This window comes from Stenella coeruleoalba (genome assembly GCF_951394435.1).
Source record: "Stenella coeruleoalba genome assembly, chromosome: 1".
Classification (NCBI taxonomy): domain Eukaryota; kingdom Metazoa; phylum Chordata; class Mammalia; order Artiodactyla; family Delphinidae; genus Stenella; species Stenella coeruleoalba.
The window spans coordinates 60,215,734-60,243,305 of NC_137169.1; the positions used below are offsets into that span (position 1 = coordinate 60,215,734).

Genomic DNA, 27,572 nt, shown 5'->3' on the forward strand with positions numbered 1-27,572 from the left:
AACTTGAAGTATTTACACAGCGAATATTTATGTGGATAAAAAGAAAAGACTCTCCCAGATTTTGCTATGTGTTTTGAATATTTCTATTTTTTCATATTTATTATATTCCAGGTCAAGTACTGTACATTTTTCATGGACTACAAGCTAAATATAGTCTTTCTGTATTATAGATAGTAAATTATATTTTCTATGGTAATTCTACAGAACCTGTTTTGATATTAACAGAATGCAAATCAAGAAAACCACAAAATTAGTTTAATAAATTTAATTTCCTTTAATATTTTCATCTTTTGATGCTTACTCTAGTTTAATAAAAAATTTAATAGTATTTATAAATAGAACATCTAAGACATATAAGTCAGCTATTAAATTATAAATTATTAGTATTCTCTATCTATTTACTTATTCATTCATTCATTCATTCATTTATTCATTTGTCATTTATTCACTGCCTCTCCAAAAAGCATTTAAGACAACTTTCTATGATGTTATTGATGGTTCAATGTGCTTCTTTGGATGTGTTCTGTTGTAATTGAGCTTAGCTACTGTCTTGAAATTTTATGTTATCAAAGAGAAATATAATATTGTAAAATGTCAGTTCAAACTGTCATTTTTATTATCCAGATTAATGGTAGAAAAAATAAATATTTTGATAGGAGAAGAATAAAGACTAGGATTTATTGGAAATCTACTATGTACATAGTACCATGAGATACTTTAAATTTTTTTTTTTTTTTTGCACAACCCTCACAAAAATCCTGAATGGAATTATTTCTCACCATTGTATAGAAGAAGAAACTGAGACTTATGTGTTACATAAAAGAACTCAACTATATTTTCACTGTTTTACTGTTGTAACCACTACACCTAGCATGGTAGTAGAATTTGAATCCGACTCTGCTTAGCACTCAAGTCCCTATTTCTTGTATATGATGATGTCTTCTCAAATGTTTATAAAATCGGACATTTTCATTGACTGTAATTCATAATATTTGATAAAGCTCTTTCATATACATAATTATATTATCTTCACAACAATCCAGAAAAGTAGATCTTATGGGACGGAGAAAAGAATACACAAGTAGAACATAATAACTAATCTAAAATACATCATGACCCAAATCATCCCCTATGTGCTACAGATACAGTGCTCTCTTATTTAGCTGAGCTTAATAAATGCTAGTAGTTACCTTGCCCTCTTTAAGATCCACTTGCATTTCCTGAGCACTCAGTAACACCAAGAAATATGTTTGGTAGCAGGAAAAGATCAAAGGTTTTGAACCTAAGAAAATCACGACTTAATCATCCATAATAATCCTGCTCCAGAGACATGCAAGGCTGGGAAAGAAATCCCTGGCCTTTTCTAACTCCCCATCTGCAGGTGTCCAGCTGCCAATATAAGTAGTGTGGTCTCTTCTACACTGGAGAAATTGATAATTTTTTTCCTTTTTTTTTTTTTTAACTTTTACCAACATAATATTACGCCATAGTACCTACTGCTTTTTGGCTTATTGAAACAGACACTAATATAAATTACAATTTCAGAGGAAGGGAAGTTGAAATTATGGAAATATATGTATTCAATGATCTTTTCATATAATTTTGCCTGGAAGAAGATGGCCTCAGTATCTGTTTTATTAGTTGATACTTATTCCACTGTCTTTTGAATTAGAGTTTAGATAGCAATGTTTGCACCTAAATTCTTTTCAAATTTCTAATGTCCTTTCTTATAGACCTATGCAAGTGACTCAGGATCAAATAGTAACAATATCTGATATGCATTCGTTCACCCTAGTTCCAAAGGTTACTTACTTAATTCCAGTTTTGTTTTGCTTTATTTTGTTTTGTTTTGTTTGCTGAAAGCAAAGCAATATTTCTGCAGCACTTTGGGGTGACTTATGCCTATAGTTTCTACTGATTTTGCTACCTATTGCTTAAGAAGGATTCACTTATCTTTCTAATTATGAAAAAAACCTTCAGCCTGTAAATCCACATAAATCCTCATAGACAGTGATTAAAATTACCAAAATAAGCTTAGTACTCATACAGATGCTTCCCCACCAATATAATGAAATACTAACTTTAAAATAATCTGGACATTACATTACCATCTTCAGATTGAACACTGTGAAATCATAATAATTAAGATCCAAACTTGGTGTATATTTGTCTTTATAACCAACTTTTTTCAAAAAATATGCAGAAAAAGAATAATTTCACTGAAAATACTTTGGGGAAAGTTGTTTTCACACATTTTTTTGAAGCTGTGGTAATGCCCTCTGTGAACCATGTGCCAATTACTAAGCAAAATAGATCCTTGAGTTCTTAAGGAATATATCCCAAGACCTTTGCACAGTGCCAAATTCTAATACCACTCTCATATAATTCCTCCAACTAAATGCCATAAGTGAATTTCCCAAGCTTTCAGTGCACCCATCAATTAACAGTCAAGAGCAAAGCTACTGGATCAACTAAGCTCATTTACTCATATATGTGAATCCTCTACATACATATATCCTCACATATGGGCACACATATGCATACCTGCATGCATACACTCATATACATGCTCATGCATACACATGTACATAGAGATACATATTCATGCACTTTTATGTCTCAACAAATTAGAAATTACTTCTTCCTTCCAATAGATGCTTGTGATCATTCACAGTAGTCAAAATCATAAACGTTAAATCTACAAATGTCCACAGTCGTCTTTGGGATTAGCATCTGTTCAGCAAAACTTCTACTAGCATTACCGAATTTCTTAACAAATATAATTTCTGACTTTTCACTAAATCACATTGATGAGTTTTTCTTTTATTTTGAAATATTAAGGATCTACAGAATTTAGAAGCTGAAGAAATGGTATATTGTGATGATTTTCCACGTATTTTATATTTAATTGGTCATATGTGGTGAGGAAAAGACTAATTCTTAATCTTTTGAAGTATCTAAAGAAAATAACTAGAATGTGGTACGAAAGATAATTGAACCTCAATTTGCTTATTTTCTTTGAAATAATAAAATTCAATAGTGACAGTTGCTCCTTGTAACTTTTCATAGAATTTTAACAACTAAGTAACTGTATTTATGTAAAGCTCAGGAGCACTTTATCAGAAGTTCATTTTTTTGTAACTAGCTATACTCACTCCTTTTGAGAAAGAATGTGAACCCACTACATAATTCTCTTTTGGGTTCTTCCTTCCCAAACATTAATAAACTGTTTTCACAGTCTATTTTTTGCAAACTTAAGTCACCCCTAGGGTGTCTCACTTCAGAAAAACAAAGAGGCCAGAGCATTCTTGAAATTAATAAAGGAAATTGCTTTCAGGAAATTCCTTTAATTTTGGTGTCTAGTCAAAGTATTTTTTTCACGTGTCTGCATGTTTATGTTCTCTTTGGGCCCTGTAACATAAAGGAATTAGTGCGGTTGTTAATTCTAATTTTAAAAAGAGAGAGATTAATTGCTAAATTAATGAAGAATCTCATTATCATGATATTAGGATTTTGACTAAGGGTTTTAGCCTTCTTTTGCATTGAAAAGAATCTTGCAATTCTCAGTTGCTCTCTGAGTAGGAGTCATGTCTGGGCAGCTGAAGGGAGTTTAGTGGAGGAAATAGAGATGGAGATGAAGATGATATGGAGGAAAAAAAGATTATATGTGTTGAATTCTGACCACTTCTCAAAAATCTGTGTTCCACAGACCCACCTAGTTGAATATATTTATTATCCCACTTCATTGGCAAAGAAACCAAACCAGAAAAGACATGAGTACTAAAAATTCAAAAAGAAAACTGTCCAGTAGTGTCTGCCTGCATAATTATATTTTAACTGCTTAATTTTAACAGTTTGATTTATCATATGCTAGAAAAATCGTGTGTGGGCATATGCAAACATTAATCTCTAAAAGATAAAGATTAGAAAATTAATGCTTGAAATCAGACAGATGGTCATTGAATAGCTGTCTGGTTATTTTCAAGTAATATATACTTTAAATATGTTACCTCTATTTGATTTTCAAACAAACACATGTAAATTCATTCCTAACTAACCCAGGAGCCTCAATTCAGTACCTTTTTTCTCTTTTTTCATACTTGCTGATATGCTCATGAAAAAGGAATTCACACGGCCAAAGCCAAAGAAGAAAATTGAATTATTTCCTTACTTTTCACTATATCCACTAGACCCCAGGAAAATTTCATCTAATTTTGTTTAATTAATCTTGTCATAATAAATATTATTTTTAAATAGTTCCAAGCAATGCTTTTTAAAAATGCATGTAGTCAAAATGCAGATAGGGTGGTTATATAATTGTTTTCTAAAGGAGAACAATTAGGAAGGAGCACTCCATATAACTGGATGAAGCCTGGCAAGCAGTCCGTCTGTGCCATGTTATGAAGAGAATGGCCCAGTTCCCTCATTCCAGGGTTGGAGGACCATTCTTCACACAAAGAGTTGCACATACACTCTCTAACCAGGCTTTCTTTATCCATAGGGATCCTCCAAAACATGTGGAGAAAATGGCATAGGAAACATTGAGTATAATATCTCACCACATAAGAATTCCCCAGGAAATCAAGCAGTACTTGTATATCCTGTAGGTTAGAGGAGGAGAAAGCCTATGGAAAAAGTTAATCGGCTTCGACAGGAAAAATATCCCATTACTGTATCCCAACACGGGATGCCATCTTTCTGATGATGTATGATTATTTTCTGTTACTCAGGTCAGACTACGGAAGCCTCCCAAAATATCTAGTAGTAATAACAATAAATACAGGAGTATTATTATTTGTTAAAAATAATAAGCAGTAAATCAGCCAAAAATAAAATATATATGAAGAGTGTAAACTTTAATGCATAAATGGTCTATATAAATCAATTTGCAATCAAAACAATTATGATTTATTTACACTGAAATTCTAACAGCACAATATTTTTTGATGTGTTAATCTTTCCTCTAAGCGATCTGTAGATAATGTCATAGTGCCATGAATCTAGCACTATGCTAGTGTTAATACCATTTTGGATTAGTGCAAGACACATTCTCCCCGAATCAATACAGCCTTATAAAATTTGTTTTAGGTTATGGTTTGGAATATTGGAAGTTACATACTATGTATTATATGGTTTCAGTTTATATTCCAAGTGGTAAGATCACACTAAAGAAACAAATGAAGCAACTTTTAAATGTTGTAGTTTTTAACAATTGGTTAATTTTATAATGATTATTTTTATTCCAGTACTGTAAATTTAAACTTCTCTTTAAAATTCAGTAAATAACTATAAGATGGTTATTTTAATTGAATTTCTCACTGCTTCCAAAAAGCTATTAATTTACAGTTCTTACCACGTAAATAGTATATAATAATACCTCCAGTTTAGGATATATGTTTTTCTGTGATTAAACAAAATTAATTTTACCATAATCATGAGGGACTCTTTTCAGAAAACTATGATAAACTTCTATTACATCACTAAAGAATGCCATACCATTTTTGCAATAGACCCCGTCCCAGCAAAGCAACATTTTAGACAATGGACAAGAAGATGTATCTCCTAGTGGCCAGTGGAATCCTTATCCTCTTGGGAGGCGGGATGTACCTCCGGACACCATTACTAAAAAGGTAACCAATTTCAAATTAATGACACAAACCATGAATCTTGCATATCCATTGTAATATGTAATCCATATCTTGCATCTTAACATCATTTCTAACTTTGTGATAAATTTAGGCTAAATACTATCCCACAATAGGGAGTCTGGTTAACTGTAAGTGCATTGAAAAGAATGAAAAGTGAACATTGCCAAATGCTCAGAGCTGGTAATGAATTTTTATAAACGACATCCTGCCACCTATCTGAAGATCTGTCACCTCTTATTTGTGTCTGACACCCACCTGTGAAGTGCAACTACCGGAAATTGTGTAATGTATACTTTCTGACTCCGTTGGATTCAGCAGTATGGTGTAGCCAATTTGCATAAAATGAAATTTGACCACAAAAAATTGATTCACCATTTCTAAAGTCATAGCAACTCATTCATCCTGTCATTCATTTATCAGACACTTAGTGAGCAACTGTATGTGCTAAGCAGCACTACTATGTGTTGAGTACTTGCTAGATGTTAGGGAACAAAAATGAATAAAATATGGTATGGTGTCTTACCTCTAGTACCTATTAGTCTGGTGAGGTAGGTTCAGTGATGAGTAGGTAATTGTAATACGTCATGTTAAATCACCATAAAGGGAGCAAAAAGAAAGCTATAACCGAGAAGATAATTGCAACATATATGAGGGACAAGAGATTTATATTCCAGAATATATTTTTTAAAACTCCTACAAATCAATATGAAAAGTCATATAACACAGTACCAAAAGTATGGTAAAATACAAGGGCATCAGGAGAGTAAATTAACATTAAAATAAAACTGAACCTTTTTATCAATCAGGGAAATACAGAAAAAATGCTATTTTATACCTACTGGACTTACAAAAATTAAGAAGTATGAAAATATAAGTTCTCTGCAAGTATAAGAGCAATGTAGTCTCTATACTTCTTGTGGGAGTATAAATCACAATCACATTGGCAACAAATTCTCTTTTAAAGCTGAATATGCATATACCCAACATTCCAATAATTGGCCTCCTAAGATATCCTAGAAGAACTCTTGTGTATGTCATTCAAGATACCAACATGTACAATGGTAGAATACTGGATAAGCCTAAATGTCTATCACAAGAAATGTGATAAAAAATATTCACACAAGGGAATACTTTACAGCAATGAACATTTGTTAGCTATAATTAGGATAATGTGTATAAACTTTAGAAGCATAGTTTGAGTGAAAAACAAGTTTCAGAAGATGGCACACATCAACAGTTCCATATTTATAAATCTCAAAAACAAGCAAAACTAAAAATATATTATTTAGGCATAAGTATATGAGTGAGAAAAAACTTTTTATAAGGGAATGGTTAATATAACTTTAAGATTATGGTTATCTCTAAAGGGGAGGCTGGGGGTAGAATCAGGGAGGAAGCTAATATTAATTTTAGTACTGTTCTGTTTCTTAAGCTGAATTGTGATTCTTACACTCTAGTTCTTAAGCTCATAAATGTTCATTTTATAATTGTGCTTCATAACATATACACTACATAATCCCATACTTTCTTTGTAACATAAGTGGTGATTTTTTCCCTTGATAAATACTTCAGTGTTTTTTTTGTTTGTTTGTTTGTTTGTTTTGCTGTACGCGGGCCTCTCACTGTTGTGGCCTCTCCTGCTGCGGAGCACAGGCTCCGGACACGCAGGCTCAGCGGCCATGGCTCACGGGTCCAGCCGCTCCGCGGCATGTGGGATCTTCCTGGACCGGGGCACAAACCCGCGTCCCCTGAACCGGCAGGCGGACTCTCAACCGCTGCACCACCAGGGAAGCCCTTCAGTGCTTTTTTAAAAGGATATATTAAATATCAAATTATTTTACCCCAAATAATTGTTAATATTCTGATTTGCAGGTGTTATACACGTTATTAATCTGCCTATTGAGCAATATCCAGCACTGCAGATATACTCCTGTGAAGACGGTTAGGAGAGCACCTGGAGAGGACACAAGTTTAGTAAAGAAATTAAAGAAAGTTAAGAGAGAAGAGTGGCTTAAAAGAAAGCTAGGAGGATAAGCATAAACCAGATTATGCTGGGCTTTATCCTGAAAGAAATGGGAAGAAGTGTTTTAAACAGGGAAGAGACATCATTAAATTTTTGTCTAAAGAGCACTCTGACAGCTTTTCAGAGAATGAATTGGGGAGCAGAAAAACTAGAGGCCATGGAATGAGTTACAAAGCTTCTCTTGTAATCCAAGGGAGAGTAGATGGAAGCAACGGGTGGTAGAGAGAAAATGCAAAGATCCACTATATTCTTAAAAGGTAGAGCCAACGTGATCTTGTGATTGACTGGACATAGGGCCTAAGAGACAGCTAAGAGTTCCAAGACTAATCCCCAGGTTTCTAATTTGTATGAGTCATGATGTGCCATTCACTGAGATGGGAAAGCAAAAGAGTAATAGGTGTAAGTGGAGGAGGGGAGGGAAGTTTAAATTTTAAGATGTAGATTTGAGGTACCTTTAGGAAATCTGAGTGGAAATTTTTAGTGGATATTTAGATATAGTTTTCTGACGTTCAGGAGAGAAATCTTAGCTGGTGATACAAATTTAGCAATTAAAACATAAGTCATAATTGAGTCGTGAGTGAGACAGATAGACGACACAGAACTCCACAGAACACCAACGTTTAAGGCATGTCCTTAGAAACAAGAACAGAGAAGAAATGACCATCGATTTTGTCAATAAGTTTCTTTCTACCACAAGTTATAGAAAATTCCAGGCTTGAACACTAAAATATTTAGCTAACATAAGAAGTAGACAAGATCTAGGCTCTGATTAGTCTTCAGTTAGATAATTTTAAATACTTAGTTTTTTTTTTTCCCTCTCCACTTTTCCATTCATATTGTTGGCTTTATCCTAAACTTGGTTCCTTTCATAATTATCAGATGGCTACCTATGGCAACTGAAGATAACAAGCTTCCTCCTTCCAATCCATCAGGAGAGAGAACCAAGTTTCCCATAGCTGTCTCTTACAAGCAAAACCTTTTTTCCCTAAATCCCCCCACAAGCCTCTTTTTACATCTCATTGATCCAAAACAGCTAAGGACTTCTCACCCCTAGCAAGATGAATGGAATTATATGATTGGCCTTGACTAATCTATTGGAATAGAATAGATGTGCTTTCAACTCCAATGACCACTAAAAAACTGTAGAAGGAAAAACAAGGAAAAGTGGCACCTTAGAAATCAAGTAGAAAAAAATGTTTAAAGGAGGGAAAGGTCAACAGTATCACATGGTGCAAAAAAAAATCAAGCAAGGTAAGTGAGTAAAGGCTCCTTGGCTTTAGCGACAAAAAGTAATTTACTTAACTGACGGGGCAGAATCCATAGGAACCTACATTAAGAAATAGAGAAACTTTAAAAAAAACTCAAGAAAGGAGTTTCCTTTTAAAAGGAAAGAGAATTACGGTAGAATCTGGAAGGGGATATGAGGAAGACAGAAGGAATATTTAAGATGATTACATTTAAAGGCTGATGAGAAGCGATTGGTGAAGAGGAAGTTGGAAATCTCAGGGAAGTAGGGAAATCTGCTTCTTTATGAAAAAAGAGGAGATTGTGAATGTGATGGTAGGAAATTGAAGGAGTACCTATCAGAGTCAAGGGACCCCTACATAACCTAACCAAAGAGAGAACCGTAATCACGTACTTAGTTGCAAAGGGCTACTATAATTTTCCCATAAAAGGAAAAGCCTTATTCATTTATTACTCTAAATGGAATTAACAGGTATTTACATTATCCATTCATGCATCCATTTTACATAAAATCTATTTTCAAAGTCCATAATATTATGTTTAATCATATCATCAGTACAAATCATGATGATCATTTGCTTGCTTCTCTACTTGCTTTGAGAACCCCATGCAATTCTGTATTGATTAAACATTTGTGAGCTAGTTATTCTTGTTAACGGCTAAAATAATTGTTTAATCTATCTGAAAATTTCAGTAGCCTTTTATACATCTTGTCAAATGTGAAATAATGTAATATGTATTTAAAATTTTACCATGTCTTTCATGTGTAAACTCACTTATAGCTTCTTCCTACTATCATAAGCATTTTCTGACTACCCTACGTTATAACACTTTTGCCTAAAATCTGAGACTTTAGAACGTAATAATGGATATGTTTACCTATTACATCACAGAGTAAAGAGAATAAAGAATGCTTTAAATATTCAATTTTAGTTTTTTATTATATATTAATTGAGGATATCAAGTTAAAATTCTAGTGAGAATCAACCTAAGGAAATTAAAATGGTAATGGATTATTAGCCTGGGCTGCTGGATTTACCAAAATAGGGGTGAACGTTGTACTATTATTCTTTGAGTTTATATTTTATTCTACAATCAATTTTTTTTTAAGTCAGTGTTGGTTTTGCCATTGTCCTGAAGTAAGTAGTCATTAGGCTAGATAGGATGAGAATGAAAAATCAGAAATTAAACTACAAATGGAATGCGGAATCAAGGATAATAAGTGGTGAAGAAGTCTTAGTCAGTACCCCATTTGAGTCTGCTTCTCAAAGTCTCTGCCGAAGATTTTTTAAATCTTATCTCTATGCCAAGGGATACTACTATGATGCTACTACTAGGATAATACTACTGTGTAGTTCTAGTACTGTGATACTACTGTGATCAGAAAGTACTGTGATGCTGCAGAGATTCTGTGGGAAATCCATTTTAGAAAGACTATGATTGAACTTGTGGCTCTCTGTTCTAGTTGTTGTATCTTTTGAACTAATATTGGTAATACCTATGGCTATGCCTAGCAGTACTCCAAGCATTACAGGAGAACAAATATGGGTACCCTCCAACCTGTGGATCCAGAGGTTTAGATATATAACATAAACAAAATGTGTTCATCTATCAGAAAGAATTTTGCTCCTGTGTCCACCATCACTGTTCTATGTACCTGAGAGTGGCTAATATATGGCAAAGTGTTGAGGGTGTTAAATCCTAGCCTCTTTTTTCAGTAGCATAATAGTAGGAGGTAGTTTTTAAATTTTCCCGTGCTATGTCAGTCTCCAAAATCTCAAATTCTGGTGTCCATTAATTCAAAAAGTCTGGGAATCACTGCTAGAAGAGCATGTCACAGTAAGGTAAATCCACCCTCACACCCTCAAATTCCAGACAGTACTGCTTGAGGACTTTGAGAATTGCTGTTAAAAACTTTAGTTTTTAACAAAAGTGCTCAGAAGGAGTATCTGCATTTTAGAGTCGTATCACATCATTGCTTTTATTGCTTCAGTCTATTGGATTAAGTCACAGTCACCATGGTAAGAACTATGAGGTACCATGCATTAAATACTACCCTGTATCAGGCATTGTGCTAAATTCTTTCATGTATTTGTTCGTCTTATCTTCACAACAATCATATGAGGTAAACACTATTATTTTTGTCCACTTTAATGAAAGAAGAAACTGAATTTAGACTTTCTCAGTTAGAGACTTGGAGTTGAGGTTAGGTTACTTGCCAAGATCACATGGGTGACTAAATATTTTAGATGACTCTCCTAAATGTAACCGAATATAGTATGAAGGTCATAATGTAAAATATAAACGAAAACCATTTTCATTTTAAAGTCAGACATTGTACTCTGATTTGGTAGCATTCTCCATAAGGATGACAAGGCTGTTTTTCTCTAAATCTGAAATGACAAACTCTGTTAAAAGTATTGAGAGTCTTAAAAAGCTTTAATATCCCTGAGAAGATTTTAAATTGAAGGACAATACCTGTAAGGGTATGTTAAAATGCTGGAGCAGGAAAACATTGCAGCAAAAAGGCTGAAGTGACATATTAAAACTAATGAAACTTAAAACATTTCTCTTCTTGAAAGAGTAACCAAGAAACTTTAAAATTCCAGTGATATTAAATCTGAAAATTCTTTAATATGTAAAGACTAGACATTCAAAGGTCTCTTTCAGCATTAGTGACCCTTCCCTCCTCAAGTGTCTGTTATTCTAGGTTAAGTGCATAATGACTTGGTAGTTAGAATAATAAAGGTGGGTATCAAGGGTCAACATCAGAATGTACATAGTTGAAGAAAAAGGTATAAAAATGTAGCTAATTTAGTCTTGGCTCACAGACATGCCCCTTATGCTGAACTTGCCCATGATTTTCTCACGTCTACAATGCCAGCCATTGCAAGCTCAGCCATTAAGAGCTTCAGGATTTCCAGATGCTCGTCATCTCTGAGGCATGCCCAGGAACTCATTAGCAGAAACTAAAAGAAATTATGTGGGGTTTGATCATTTTTATGTTCTTTTAATTCTTTCTTTCACAGGCCCCCAAATCGAAAGTTTTGCTTTTTCAGACCATATGACGTATTAAAATTTTTTTTAATTTATTAATATTCATTCCTTATTATAATTTTGCCATTTGTCATGTTTCTTAGTATAATGCATTTTACTGTTTCTTTTTATACATATATAGAAAGATCAAGTCTAAAATATCTTTTGAAAATCTTAAATTGTTTTGCTATTGACTATACAACCACACCATCATTTGTGTTTAAAACAACTGAGTCAAACTACTACTGGGATTGATTTTTCACTTGGTAACAAAAATCAGTCTGTTGTAGAATTTTTCACAGGATAAGAATAAATTTATGTCATTTTTAAATAAGTAGATGTTTAAAAGAAAATCAACTTAAGAAAAATCAAGCTATACATTTAGTAATTTAAATAAAATCATTTTATTATGCTATAAAAAAATCTTATCTAAAATATATAATCTTTAAGTTGTAGTCATTGAAAAGTAATTTTCTCCAAAATTACTGCCTTTAAAAACAAATATTGCTATCAGTACTCTATACATGTACAGCTGAAATAAATGTAACTACAATTATTGGCTTTTATATTTAACTGAGAATGGACATTATTGCTGTTGGAATCCCTTATATCAAAGACAGGGGACGGGAGGTGGGACAGGGGCGGAAGGCAGATGTAACTCACTTACACAGAAATAGAGGAAAGTCTGGAATAAACAAGAAAGGTAGGTGAAGATTTAAATATTAGAAAACATAGGAATGGCAACAAGTAGAACAAATCCTGAGGCTATAAGAGAGCAAGTCAGGGTGTGGATGAAGCAGATATGAAAATCAACTGGGTAAACCTTAACATATGAGAGATAAGAGACAGGAAATAGAAATGTTTCCTATTTCCATCAATAACATAAAAGTCAAGCATATCTGCTCTAGTTTAAGTAATATTGAAATTCTAAAAAAATGCATTTTAAACTTTAGTGAATATCAATGCTGTAGCTAAACTCTCCTTCTGTACAGAAAGAAATAGGTCAAGTAGTGTAAGTTTCACCTGAGGCTTTGTATTTTTTCCCTCCTAAAGCAATATGCGTTATTAACAGTGAAGAATGCCCAGGAGTAATGCCTCGACTTCATCAGTTCATAAGCAAACGAAACCAATATTCTCTATTACTGTGAGTAATGCCAAGCACAATCCTGGCTCCCTCTTTTCTGATTCTCTTTCCCAAGCCTCATTTTTCTCCTCTGATAGGAGGAAATTTTGCACTGGTTGCAGTAAATTTTTCTTCTGGTAGACTGGGTCATCACTGAAACTCAAAAACAGACTGGAGGGCTTCCCTGGTGGCACAGTGGTTGAGAGTCTGCCTGCCAATGCAGGGGACACGGGTTCGTGACCCAGTCTGGGAAGATCCCACATGCTGCGGAGTGGCTGGGCCCGTGAGCCATGGCCGCTGAGCCTGCGTGTCCAGAATCCTGTATATAGAGTCATTTTGAACTCCAAACATTTTTATAAACATTAGGAAAAGAGATCTTTTTGAGTCAGTTGGTAGGTTGAGATTCTCCTTGCTTCCCTCAACCATCCTCTTCCTATCACCCTCACTCATGTTGGTGTCACTTCTACTGAGGCTGCTGGACTTCAAGAAGAAATAAATAGCAGTCAAATGCATTTGCTATCAGTGAGTTTTGCCCCCAAAATGAGAAGTGAGTCAGTGAAAGGGTAGATTGATGAAGTCATACAATTACAGATTTTTTAATTATCAAAAACAAATAAACAAAAACTTTTAGCACTATCTGTTGCCCCCAGAGAGACATTTCTTACACAAATATATTGAGTTTTTCTTTTGACCAAAAGCCACTTTTTTCAAGGGACATAAGTTTAAAAAGGAAAGCGGAACTGTGGGAAAACACCAAATGTGTCCAAATGAAAAAGAACCTCTAACCCTAGCAGAACTTTGACTCTCTTGATCAATGATAACGCAACTCCACTTTCCTTTGAGTTTCGGTATTCAGAAATAATCTGGAACTGAATATTTGTGTGAATAGTAAGTTTCCACACCTTAATTTCACCCTTAGGTTGAAAAGGGAGTTTTAAGCAACAGTTCCAATCACACCAGTTGCCTGAGAGGTGAACATACCCACTGTCATAAATATCACTCCAGGTTAGGAAGGATTAAGAATAAAGTAAGTAGATGAAAATTATATCTTAGGGGACTTCTGTGATTAAGGATCAACTATTGATGACATTTTTAGGCATCTATCAAACGCGTATTGAAGGCTCATTGAAATTTTTGATGCTTATATTTAGTGTCTATATTAAGACAGACACTAATTTCCCTCCCTAACAAATACATGCTCTGTCTCTACCACACTAGCCTCAGCATGGTCTTTATGGAATAGATATGTCATTGTTCTAGAATAGGATAAAAATGCACTGTTTGGGGTTATACAAGTTAAAATATATAGAACATTCCAAAGAACAATTACAGGAATTGTAAGCTAAGGGTTCAAATCTAGTCTTGAGACTTTCATATTGCACTTCTTTTGGGTTTACCAGTATCAGAACTGTTATTCAGATGAACTAAATGTACTCTTTTTAAAAAAAAGCTTATTGATTGATGATTGTGTTACCTTTTCCAGTGTGCCCATGAAGCCATGCCTTTTGCTATACTAGAGAAATAAGAATGAATACATCCAATTAGATTCAAATCTCCCTATAATTGGAAATTATTTATATAAGAGAGAGAAGGCTGAAAATATATAAAGACTTGCTTGCTAAACAAGAATTAATTGCCAAAGCAAGAGTACATGGCCAGTAGGAAGTCAAAAATTTCACGAAAATGGGATCCTTCAGAGGCAGTTCCATACACTTAGTGGCTAAATCAGGAAGAAGCTTTTGAAAAAAATCAATGAAATAATTTTCTGTATTTAATGATCCATTTCAAATATTCCTTTTGTTAATCTAAACAGCCAGGATGATATATTTTAATCAGTTGATTTTAGTATTATTTAATTCATAGGTATTTTTAAAACTTAATCTATTCCTATTATGTAATTAAATTTGTTCTAAAAAATAGTTCAGGTAGGAAGTTGTAGAAATGTGAATGGAAAATTCTTCCCTAACTTACAGCAAGAACGACAGCTGAATATTGTTTAGTTTCACAGTCACTTTTGTATTGGATTTTCGTACTTAATACAACATTAATTCTTTAATTCACAAAGCACATTATTTTATCTCCTAATACCAGTGCAACAATATAGCTATCTCCAGTAGTGTGGGACATTACTGTCATAAAATCAGGAGATTGTTCTTATCCAGACTGACTCTAAATTATTTCCTTAATAAAAGTGCAAACCCAAAGAGTGTCTATCAAATGGCTATTAAGTAAGAGGAAAAAAAAAATCTTGCCACAGATCAAAGCAATAGAAAACAGTGGCAGATTAAAACTACTTACTTCATCAATTCTTAACATAGGTGTTCCTTAACACAAATGACTATTCGACTTCAGAAAATGGAACTAACTCAATAACATTTATACTATCTTCATTTCAGAAGAAATATAAAAGCAAAAATAAAATGTGAAATTAATCCATTGTAATGAAAATGCCCGTGATTGAGTATGTAATTTGAAGACCTAAACCACATGACAACTGGCAGATGATCAAGGATTGCTGCCAAATAGAGGATGTCAAAATGATAAGGTGCCATTTCTTGACACTTGATTTTTATCTGACTTACTCCACTACCTTTAGGTTCCTAGAAATCTTAAGGGCAAAATAAGTAATTGTCAAACTTTTATTGTTAGTGCTAACATCTTCCTTTTCATTTTATTTCAGGAATGTAAAAGTCAGCATCATCACACAACAAACTGTAGGTGGAATGTGTAGATTTAGCTCTAATTTCACCATTTTTTCTATTATGGATCCTCTGTTGTTTTTTTCATTTTGATTAATAATTTCCAATTCCAGAGCTATGTTTTATAAGTTGACATTTAATCACAGAAAAATTTGCTTATAGAGATACACTAAGCCACAAATGACTGCCTGCACATATCAGCCAGCTGCCATCCTAAGGCATATGCACTGAAGGGAAAGGCCCTATTGCCTCACTTTTTTATCTGTCATTTGAAGCACTGGAGTATATTACCAGTATTTGGCTCTAAAAAATTTAAGATCAGCAAATAATTTGAATCCCCTCCCCCAATACTGCACTGTGCCAGCAGAATGCACTGTCACCAAGTCCCTAGGGCAAGAGAAACAGCAACTTCCTACCCCCTCTCCTTCAAGCTTCAGAGCTCCCTTTCATGTATTTGTAAAAGTGTGTCCTCTAATGTCCAAATGGGAGAACATAGATTTTTGGCATCAAAATTGCCCTAGCTGAATACAAACACCACAAGAGGAAAAAAATAAAGCTTAACAGTTTGGTTGTCATAATCATAAAACAGTATCTACAATACATATTAGGCATTGTACTAAGGTGCTTGACATAAATACACTCTTATCTTCAAGACAACATTATTCTGCTTCGTTTGATATGATCACATGATTTTTCTTCTGTAGCCCATTAATACAAGGCATTGCATTGGTTGATTTTCAAATATTGAAAAAGCTTTGTATTATTCAAGTAACCCCCACTCAGCCATTGATGTTTCTTTTTATATATTGCTGAATGCTATTTGCCAATATTTTGTTAAGGACTTTAGCATCAGTATTCTAAAGGATATTAGTCTGTAATTTTCTTTTTCTTTCTTTCTTTCTTTTTTTTTTTTTTTGTACTGTCCTTATGTGGTTTTATTCACAAATTGAGAAGCTTTTCTGCCTCATCTATTATCTGGAAAAGTATGTATGTGCAGAATTACTGTTGACTCTTATTTAAACGTTTGATAGAATTCTCCAGTGTAACCATCTGGGCCCAGAGGTTTTTTTCCTGGAAGTTTTTAAATTATATCCAACCTTGATAGTTTCAGGACTATTCAAATTACCTAGTTCATATTGTGTGAGTTATAGTAGTTTGTGTTTTTTGAGGAAATGAATCATTTCATATGAGTTGTCAAATTTACTTATGTAGAGTTATTTGTAGTATTATACCTTATTATCCTTATGATGTCTGCAGGGCCTTTATTGATATCCCCTTCACTCTTGATTTTGGTAATTTGTGTCTTTCTTTTTCTTTTTCAGTCTTGCTAGAAGTATGTCAATTTTATTGATCTTTTCAAAGAACCAGCTCTTTGTTTTATTCATTTTATCTGTAATTCATTTTGTTTCATCAATTTCTGAACTTTTTTATTATTTCCTACCTTCCCTTGCTTTTGGTTTATTTGACTCCTATTTTTCTAAGCTATTGAGGTAGTATCTTAATTACTGATTTGAGGTGTCTTCTTTTCTAGTATATGCACTACTTTAGCTGTATTTTGCAAATTTGCATTTACATTCAGTTCTTTGTATTGTTTTATTTCCCTTGAGACTTCCTCTCTGATCCATGAATTATTTAGAACTACATTGTTTAGCTCCCAAGTGTTTGAATATTTTCCTTTTATTTTTCTATCATTCATTCCTAGTTTGATTTATTGTGGCTGGAGAACACATTCTGTGTGATTTCAGTTCTTTAAAATTTGTTGAGATTTGTTTTCCAAATCAGGATATAGTCTTAGTAAATATTCTGTAGGAACTTGAAGAGAATGTGTATCCTGCTGCTGTCAGATAGAATGTTCTGTAAGTGATAATTAGATCTGGTGGGTTGATGGTATTGTTGAATTCTTCTTTTTCTTGCTAATTTTCAGTCTAGTTCTTCTATCAGTTGTTTAGAGAAGGGTGTTGAAATCTCCAACTATAACAATAACGAACTTGTCTATTTTTTTCTTAGTTCTATCAATTTTGCTTTACACATTTGCACCTCTGTTGTTTGTTGTGTATACATTTAGGATTGCTATGTCTTCTTGGTGGATTGACTCTTCTTCATCCTATAAAATTCCTCTTTATTCCTAGTACATTTTCTTTGCTCTGAAATCTACTTTATCTAGTATTAATGTAGCCACCTATCATTTCCTTTAATTCATATTTGCATGATATTTATTTTTGATTCTTTTAATATCTACCTGCCTAGCTCGTTATAGTTGAAGTGACTTCTTATAGTCTGCATATAGTTGAATAATGTTCTTTAATCCAGCCTACCAAGATCTGTCTTTTAATTTGTGTATTTAATCTCTATGCATTTAATTTAATTTGACACATTAAGGTTTAGGTCTTAATTTAAGTTCTTTTTTTCTGTTTGTCTCTTTTTTTGCTTCTCTAATTTCTTTTTCCTGCTTCTTCTGAGGTGTTTGAATTCTTTTTAGAATTTAATTTTGATTTATCTACAGTGTTTCTAGTATATCTTTTTGTGTAGCTTTTTTAGTTATTGTTCCTGGTATTGCATTACATATACATAACTTATAAGAGTCTACTAGCATCATCACTTAGCAGTTCAACTGAAGTATAGAAACCTTACCTTCTTTTATGTCCCTTCACCCTCCTCAGTGTATATACATTTAGAATCACCTCAGACAGTAACATAATTTTACTTCAATCATCAAACATAATTTTGAAAATTCAAGAGGAAAAAGAGAGCTTTTTTTTTTTTACCCATATATTTGCTTGCCATGTTCTTTCTCCTTTCCTAATGTTCCAAATTTTCTTCTTTTATCATTTTCTTTTGATTTAGAGAAATTCCTTTAGCTATTATTTTAGGATAAGTCTAGTGGTGACAGATACTCTTCATTTTCCCTCATCTGAGAATGTTTCAATTTCTCTTTAATTACTGAAGAATATTTTCACAAGTATAGGACGTTGGGGTGACAATTCTTTTCCTTCAGCACTTGAAAAATATTGTGTCACTTCCTCTGTCCTCCATGGGGTTTTTTTGTTGTTTTTTTTTTTTTGCGGTACAAGGGCCTCTCACTGTTGTGGCCTCTCCCATTGCGGAGCGCAGGCTCTGGACGTGCAGGCTCAGCGGCCATGGCTCACAGGCACAGCCACTCTGCGACATGTGGGATCTTCCTGGACCAGGCACAAACCCGTGTCCCCTGCATCGGCAGGCGGACTCTCAACCACTGGGCCACCAGGGAAGCCCTGTCCTCCATGGTTTTTGATGAGATATCCACTGTCATTCAAATTGTTTTTCCTCTATAGGTAAGACGTCATTTTTCTCCAGCTGCTTTTAAGATTTCTCCTTTGTCTTTAGTTTTCACAAGTTTGATTATCATGTGTTTGTGCATGGATTTCTTTGGGTTTACCCTGTGTGGTATTCTCTCTGCTTCTTAAATCTATAAGATTTGCCAAATTTCAGAATTTTTCAGCCATTATTTCTTCTTTTAATTTTTCAGCTCCACTTTCTTTCTCCTCTTTTTTGATATTACTGTTGGAACTTTTGAACAGAGTCTCTGAGACTGTTTGGTTTTTTTTCAATGTGTTTTCTCTCCGTTACAGATTAGATAATTTCTTTCCTCTGTTCTCTACATTCTGATGTTAAGTCTACTCACAGAGCTTTTCAGTTATTGTATTTTCCAGCTCTAAAATTTCTATTTGTTTCTTCTTTACATCTTCTGTTTCTTAGCTAAGACATTATATTTCTTCAGAATTTTCTATTTTTTAGTTTTTTTCAAGCATTTGTGTAATTGGTCATTGAAGCACTTTTTTAATTGTTGTCTTAAAAATCTTTGTCAGGTAATTCTAATTTCTGTCTTCTCAATGTTGGCCTCTATTGGTGGTCTTTTTTTCATTGTTTGAGATCTTCCTTGTTCTTGGTATGATTAAAACCTAGACATTTTCATAATATGTTATAAAACTCTGGATTGTATTTAACCATGTGTTGCAGCTGGCCTTCTCTGACACCACTCCATTTGAGGAATGGTGGAGCACCTCATTTTGGCCAAGTGGAGGTACAAGTCCAATTTTTCCATTTAGCATCCAGTGACACTTGAGGCAAAGTCTCCTTGTTATTGCTAGGTGGGGATTGAAGTTCCAGCTCCCAGATGGCCCCACTGATACCTCAGTGGGAGTAGCCTCATTATAATTGGGTGATGGAGAAAATCCTGACTCTCTATTAAGACCTCCTCTAACCACCCTAATGGGAAGGTAGAGGAGTGCCTCATTACTCCTGGGTCAGAGTGTAAGTTCATGCTCCTTATGTGGTCTCCATTAACACCACTGGGTGAGGAGTGGTTTACTGCTGGCCAGTGGGGATGAATGCAGTGACACCTTACTTGGCCTTCTCTGACACCACCCCAGCAGGAGTGTTGTGCCTTGTTAAATCCCTATAAGGGTAGAAGTATCAGCTTCCCACTTGGCCTTTGCTGTCATTGTTGAGATGGGACCACAGTTCTTTCCATGTTGTTTGGCTGTAGTAGAGCAATCTGAAAGTTTTCTGTCTTGCTTGGATGCCCTTTTTTCCTGGTTCTTTGGCTAGAGAGAGTAGGCTTTTGTTGGGGCTTTTGTTGTCTGCACTGGCTGGCATTTTAGGGGATGCCCACTTTTTCAACTCCTAGTCTGGGATATATGACACAAAAATAAAACCTGAGAAATTTACCACCATCTTGTTACTTGGTCCTTGGCTTCTTCAGTCTACTTCCCAGAGTTTTCCTATATTTGTTTATGTACAATGTCCAGAGTTTTTCATTGTTCTTAATGGAGGGAATAGGGAACAGTATACCTACTCCACATACCAGAAGCAGAAATCCTACTGTCTCAATTTCTAAAACCAAAAGTGCATGTTAAAAAAAACAAAGGGAGGAGAAACACTGCAGAGTACATGGTGCAGATAGAAAGTGATAGGACTGTTTTGTTTTTGTTTTACAAAATTACTGAAACTGACTCATTTAAATGAGTGCTGATGTTTCCTTGAAATCAGTTACTTAATTATCCTCTGTATGTAATTCTGTATTGTTGACGCTGACCCCAAACATCTTTAGAACTCTTTTGAACTTAATTTTAGAGAATGAGTTGTACCCATTTGAATATTCTCAGTGACATAAACTGTCATCCTTTGAGACTGTGTTTGATTTTTGGGAGCACCACAAGTGGTCCAAGAGCAAAGATGGGTAGTAAAAGTGACAACCAAATTGAGTAATAAACTTCTCAGTCTAACACTCTTTTCTAAGAAAATAGTGTGAACCAAAACTTTGTTGTAGTGAAAAAGTCATTTATTTTATACCATACAAAACCTCCCAAACACTTCAAATTTCCACATAATAAGCCTGATGAGCTGTGAGATGAATTGCGTATGAACAGTGCCATTTGGTATCAAATCACATTTCTTTTCTGTGGCTTTGACATAAATATTTCCTTGGGTCCTATGGATATTGAAGTTTTCCCCATAAACTTTGACAGTATGGTTTTGGGTCAACTTGAAAACATCATATTCCATCACTATTCTCAAATACATGTTATTTTATCCAACCTCCCATTGAAAGTTCAAAACAAATGTCAAATCTCTATTTCTTTTTATCATTCAAAATGTGTACCTCAGCCTTTTTAGAAACCTTCATGTTCAAATTCTCCTTCAGTATGAGTCAGTGTCCTCATAGCTAACCCTCTATCTGAACGAATCCAGTCTCGATATTTCCTACATTTTCATCAGTCCTTTGTACTTCATCATGAGCATCCTTATTACCTTTCTTAAGCCTCTGTGCCAGTCAAAATAACTTACTCTTTACAGTCCCTCCACACCGTAATTGTCCCTTCAGATGTCTTGTGTCATTCATATTTGCTTACCTTCACAAAGAATTTAGTGTTAATTCTTTGCTTTCTATAGCTGTCATTCCCCATCCTCATTTATTGCACCCGGTAGCCCCAATAAAGAGTGAAAAAACTGCTACTGATGTGAACAGAATCATTTTACAGAATGTTCCTTCCATGCCCACTTTATGCTTTGCCAAGCCACCTGTGAACATGAGTGTCATTATTTCATAATCATGGAAAGATTACTAAATACACAGAGTATCCTCCTAATTGCTCAAGTATAAAGTTCTAAGTCAAATACGTAGGATCTAAAATAGATAATAGACCTAATTCAATAAGTAGGAATGGCCCTTTGGCAAATTGAAGAGCTGCTAAAGAAATTTAATATATCCTTCCTTAACAATCAGATCCTTCTGTTCCTTTCTGTGGTTTCTTTTCATTTCATAGTTCAACTATTGTAGGAAGAGAGACAATTCTGGGGAATGGTGGTTGCAATGTAATTTTATGTTTAAGAGCATGAACTCTGATTGCCAGACAGCCTTGGTTCAAATCCCAGTCCGGCCAGTTTACCAGTTGTGCAAATTACTGGGGAAAGTTACTTAACCTCTCCAAGCCTTAGTTTCCTCCTCAGTAAAATTAAGTAATAATAACTAATAATAATTATCCCTTAATGCTATTGTAAGGATTAAAGGAGGCAATATGTATAAGGTAAGTTTTAGTACATTATCTAGCACCTAGTATTTGAATAGTAGCCATTGCTTCTTAAGTGCCAGTTACTGTGCCAGTTATTAAAGATGGTAAGTAAGATGTGGTGCTTGCCCTCAAAGAGTTTCAAATCAAAGCATAATTAAAGTTTAAACTGTCCCATCAGAAGGAAAAAATAAACCATAAAAATAAGTCTAAAGGGTATTATGGTTCTATAATATCTATGTTTTTTTACCCTTAGATAGACCATTACCAGAATATTGTAATCAATGAAATTATTATTAAGCAGTCATTATTGACTTTCTAATGGATTATGCATTGTGGGACTAAAGCTATGTTCTGGAGCTCTCTAAGTTTTTCTGGGTATAAAAATTATTTGCTTGTCTGTCACTTTCAATTAAACAACCAGTCTTCCTCTTTCCCATTGGCTCAAGGACTAACTGAAGACCCATGAGTATTATACCAGTGGATGTGAGAAGCAGATATAAATGTTCAGTAGCCAGGCCAGTCAGCCTTAGTCCACCTACACCCCCAGTTCCTCTAGCTCCAGGAAATCATTTTCTCTAACTAAATAACTCATCAGGCCAGTGACTTCATTCAGAGTACAGCAGCCCCAAATGTGATACTGGGTTTATCATGGCTTTCCTTGCCTACCAAACAAGAGAACATGAAATTCCAAGGAGGTAGGAGAGAATTGAATTTGCAACGAGGAAAAACTCGACCAGAAGGGTGTTCAGTCTTCTAGAATGGCTGAGAAAGTTATGACATCTTTCATTTAGATTTCTGAGAAGGAAATAGATACATTAGAGAAATACACATTTGCCCTTTATGAGGTTATCTTAGTTGTGTTTATGCTGTCGTAATTTTCTGATCCCTGGTTGCATTAGACAGTATTAGATTGATAATTGTTTTGTTATTGTGCTGTTATAGCCTGAAACTTTATTTTGCATCTTTTCCTCCAGTTTCTCATGACTGAAATATCTTTACTGTTTTTGAATGTAAAAAGTTGTACATGATAAGACAATCAGTTGGATATCTAAAATATAATCAAATGATTTTTTTCTTTCCCTTGCATATTGCTAAATAATAATTTTGAATATTTTCTTCACTGAAATTACCTCTTGTTTGGAATCAAAAAACATGCCTTCCCTCTCTAAATGATTTTGTGTGATCACTGTCATCTCCTATGTCTCTTATGTTGCTCTTCTTTAAGAACTTTAAAATAATTAAAATTCATCTTTTCCTTGAATACTTGTTTAATAATTTTTCCTTTATACCTCCAATCTGACTTTTTCATAGTAATTAAAAATCTTGATTAGTCAGGAAAATTCACAAACTTTCCTAACTAATGAATTCTAAGGTGAAATTTACTTTTAAATTCCAAATTACCTATCCTTAAAAGGTCAAAAGAAAGACAATGGATTCAGGAAGTAATCCATTGGGTGAAGTACCAAGCACAGCATTAAAACATAGGTTTAAAAGTATTAAAGATAAGCATTCACTTCCCATGTTAGACCTCCATGTTAAACCATACTTAATTTTAAAAGGCACATTCTAGGGGACTTCCCTGGCAGTCCAGTGGTTAGGACTCTGCCCTTCCACTGCAGGGGGCACAGGTTTGATCCCTGGTCGGGGAATTAAGAGCCCCACAAGCTGCGAGGCATGGCTAAATAAATAAACAAATGGCATGTTCTAGGTTATCAGCTCACAAACAGAACTGCTTGCTTGACAGAAAAGATATCAGGTAGAATGACTCAAGGAGCCCATGCTAGAATGAAGGTAAGAAAATCGGAATGAACGAGAAACAGGATTAGGCACCAGTCATTTAAAGATGGGAGACCAAAGTAAGCATGCCCTTTCTCCTCTAGCAACCACCCTCAAGGGCTGATAAATGATCATTGTTGTTTTAAATGAGGTACTGTTAAGTCTCTCTGAAAGCTCATGTGAAGATGATCTGCATGCAGAGTTCACTTTAAAGACCTTTCCATATCTAGTGCTTCTACAGGCTACAGATATTTGCAGGAATTTATCACATGATTAATTTTTAATGGAACTTAAAGATTGCAAAAACCATACTCTTGATTTAATATTGCAGAAAATTAATAAATATTGATTATACTCACCTGAACAAGCTTCCTATACATGTGTGTGGCATAAAGGCAAATATGCAATTCAGTTCTTTTGCTGCAGAATTAGAAAGTAGCTTCTATAATTTTCTCCCTGATGTTTCATATATTACATCTCTCTCCCTGCTATTATTCTAAATGAAATGCCAGATAGAACTCTACTTTATTTTTTAAGTTGTGACTTTTTTTTCTTCTTGAGATTTTCCAAACTGAACTTTGTTTCCTTAAAATGGGGGCTAAAATAAGCTTTGGCAAGCCATCAGATGACAAGTGTATTTAACGTGACCTTGCTCCGATATTAGCATTTTCACAAACCACAGCAGGCAGACCCTTACTGTTTTTTCATTATCCTTCCTAGCCATGGCTGAAAGCCCAAATTATGCCACTTTACTTACTGGAGAAGTATTCTGTACTTTCTTTTTTCTAATTTAATCACATCCTTTCAACACCACAAACCTTCTGACAGATTATCTTCTCCACAGGCAGGCAGCCACATCCAGACCTTGATGGGGTCCCAGAGCCTTCAACATCGTAGCCGGGAGCAGCAGCCATATGAGGGAAACATAAACAAAGTGACCATCCAGCAGTTTCAGTCACCATTGCCTATTCAGATCCCCTCTTCACAGGCCACCCGGGGACCTCAGCCTGGACGGTGCTTAATTCAAACTAAAGGGCAAAGGAGTATGGATGGCTATCCAGAGCAGGTGAGTAGAGTTTTTATAATTGATAAATTTTCAGGAAATATTTGGGGAAAGTCCCATAAATCCGTGGTTTGCCTTCCCTCATTAATGTAGTTTGCGACACATTAATGCTGTCACCATGTTGAATGGAGTAGAGCACTCTTTGCAGGGATTTTATCATTATTTTCATTGGTTAAGAACTACAACATAGAGTAATTGATGCTTGGTAAAATGCCCATTTCACATAAAGAAAAATTGATGAATTGGAATAGTTTTTTTCTGGTTTATCCTGCACCTCCTTCTGCCCACTCCCAACTCCAATTTAGCTCTGCGGCACAGCTTTTGAATGTTACAAAGAGCTTCAATGGATGAGGTATATTTACCAAGGCCTTTGGTGACATCGACAGTGTAAAAACTGAACTGTATATTCCCCTCGATTTGTGGGAACATTTTTTAAAAGTTTTATCTTCTGATTTTTGAGTAATACAGAGATAAAGCTTTGCTATGAACAAAATGATAAAGAGCAGTTAGGAAGGAAACATTTATGAAACGCTCCAAAAGCTATTGATAAGTGCCATGTAGTAAAAAAAGAATTGCTCCTCCTCTGACCTATTTAAATTAGGATCTGGTTTTCCATTGTAGACTCTGCTTTCCTTTCTTAAGGCCAGAACACTGAATAAGATCTCATCTGTTGAGTCATATTAAGGTTAGAAAGTAAGACATCAAGATATTAATACTCTCAGAAAATTAATTTCTCTTATTAATTAGTAAGAGAAATTAATTTAATTAATTTAATTAAAATTAATTTCTCTTATTTCATTCTTTAGATAATTAGGCAAAGCTCCCACTGACTTCTCTAACCCCTTAATATGGTTTATAAAGGTTTCACTTTATTATTGCTTATTCAAAGCTTCACGTATCACCGTCCTTATTTCCTAAACATATCAGACAAGATTATCTTCATTCTCCAGTTTTTTCCTTTATGCCGTTGGGTCATTTATTATTTGGATCCCAGCTGCTCCTGACATCTCCTGAGTTTCTTAATACCCTTCTTGAAGCTGAGATAGGGTTTTTGGGGGGGTTTTTTTGGCGGTACGCGGGCCTCTCATTGTTGGGGCCTCTCCCGCTGCGGAGCACAGGCTCCGGACGCGCAGGCTCAGCGGCCATGGTTCACGGGCCCAGCCACTCCCCGGCATGTGGGATCTTCCGGGACCAGGGCACGAACCCGTGTCCCCTGCATCAGCAGGCGGACTCCCAACCACTGCGCCACCAGGGAAGCCCTGAGATAGGGTTTTTTAAGATAATCTTCTTCCTATCCTGCCTTGATCTAGGCCAAATGTTGGATTTAAGGTAAAATAAATCAGACAGGTGTCTTTAATCAGGTAATGAGGTGAGGTTTTTAATTCTAAAAAGTTAATAAACTTTTAAATTATTCTTTACCGCAGGCAGCTTAGGTTAAAAATTGTTCATATATCCTCTCCCCCACAAATATCATAACTTCAATCCAGTTCTCTGATTTAATGATTCCTGTTAACAGGAATAATTAATAAGATATTACAAAATTTTTTTCTCCCAGAATCAGCACATTTAAAATCCACTGAGATCAATGCCCTCTGTTTCCCTTACTTTGAATAGTAGGGTTAGTATTAACATACAGTTATTCTTAACACTCTAAATTTAAAGGTCTTTTTTACATTATTTCTCAAAAAATACATAAATTATATAGCTTGACTTAATGAGAGGATTATTAAGTTTTAGTTTACATGCTTATCAAACTTAAAATATCATGATTCTTTCAAAGAATGTATTTATAGTCATTGTAAGTGTTTTGATTTGTAGCTCTAACAACATCAGGTGTCTTTCAAACTGAGAGATAAAAACTTAAACATTCAATGGTTATATTAAGGAAAGTACTTAAGTGTAATTCCTTTTGAATTCCTGGTTTTTTCTGCCTTGGTTTCAGGCTGAAATGGTTTGGAATGCTGAGATGAAAACTTTGGAGTGACCACGAGAAAGCCTAAGGAGCATTTAAACCAATAGTACTAGTCCCCAAACTATGCTCCCCCCTCCCCTGAGTTATAAATCTGGAGACAGTTTCTCAAAACCTTTTTCATGATTCAGTGTAATATTTATCCACTACCAGTGGCATGCTGGAGCATACTCATCCTGGCTCATTACTGTGTGCATATCTTCCCAACTCTACCTTCAGGGACACCACACTGATAGGTTGAAATTGTGGGGATAATTACACCAGGGAAATGAGCAAATACTACAAACCAGGGCCCTCCCCTTCCCCCAGCCAGCTCTTAAACATTCTCCAGCACACCACAACTACTACACTGTTTTCTTTCATCTCTTTTTCTTTTTCTAAACCTCTCCACTTCTTTGTTTAGCTCTATAGCATTCAGGAAAGAGAATACTAGGAATAG

General features: G+C 34.7%; 1 protein-coding gene across 1 annotated transcript in view; it reads left to right on the forward strand.

Annotated features, from left to right (window-relative positions):
- The window catches only part of LOC307187549 (leucine-rich repeat-containing protein 7-like), a gene marked incomplete at its 3' end in the record, with an annotated part of 81,787 nt that overhangs the window by 4,397 nt on the left and 49,818 nt on the right, over positions 1–27,572 (forward strand). The window contains exons 2-3 of the mRNA XM_079923743.1: positions 5,511–5,630; positions 24,946–25,167. Coding sequence (XP_079779869.1) covers positions 5,511–5,630; positions 24,946–25,167 — 342 coding nt within the window. The remainder of the gene's footprint in view (positions 1–5,510; positions 5,631–24,945; positions 25,168–27,572) is intronic.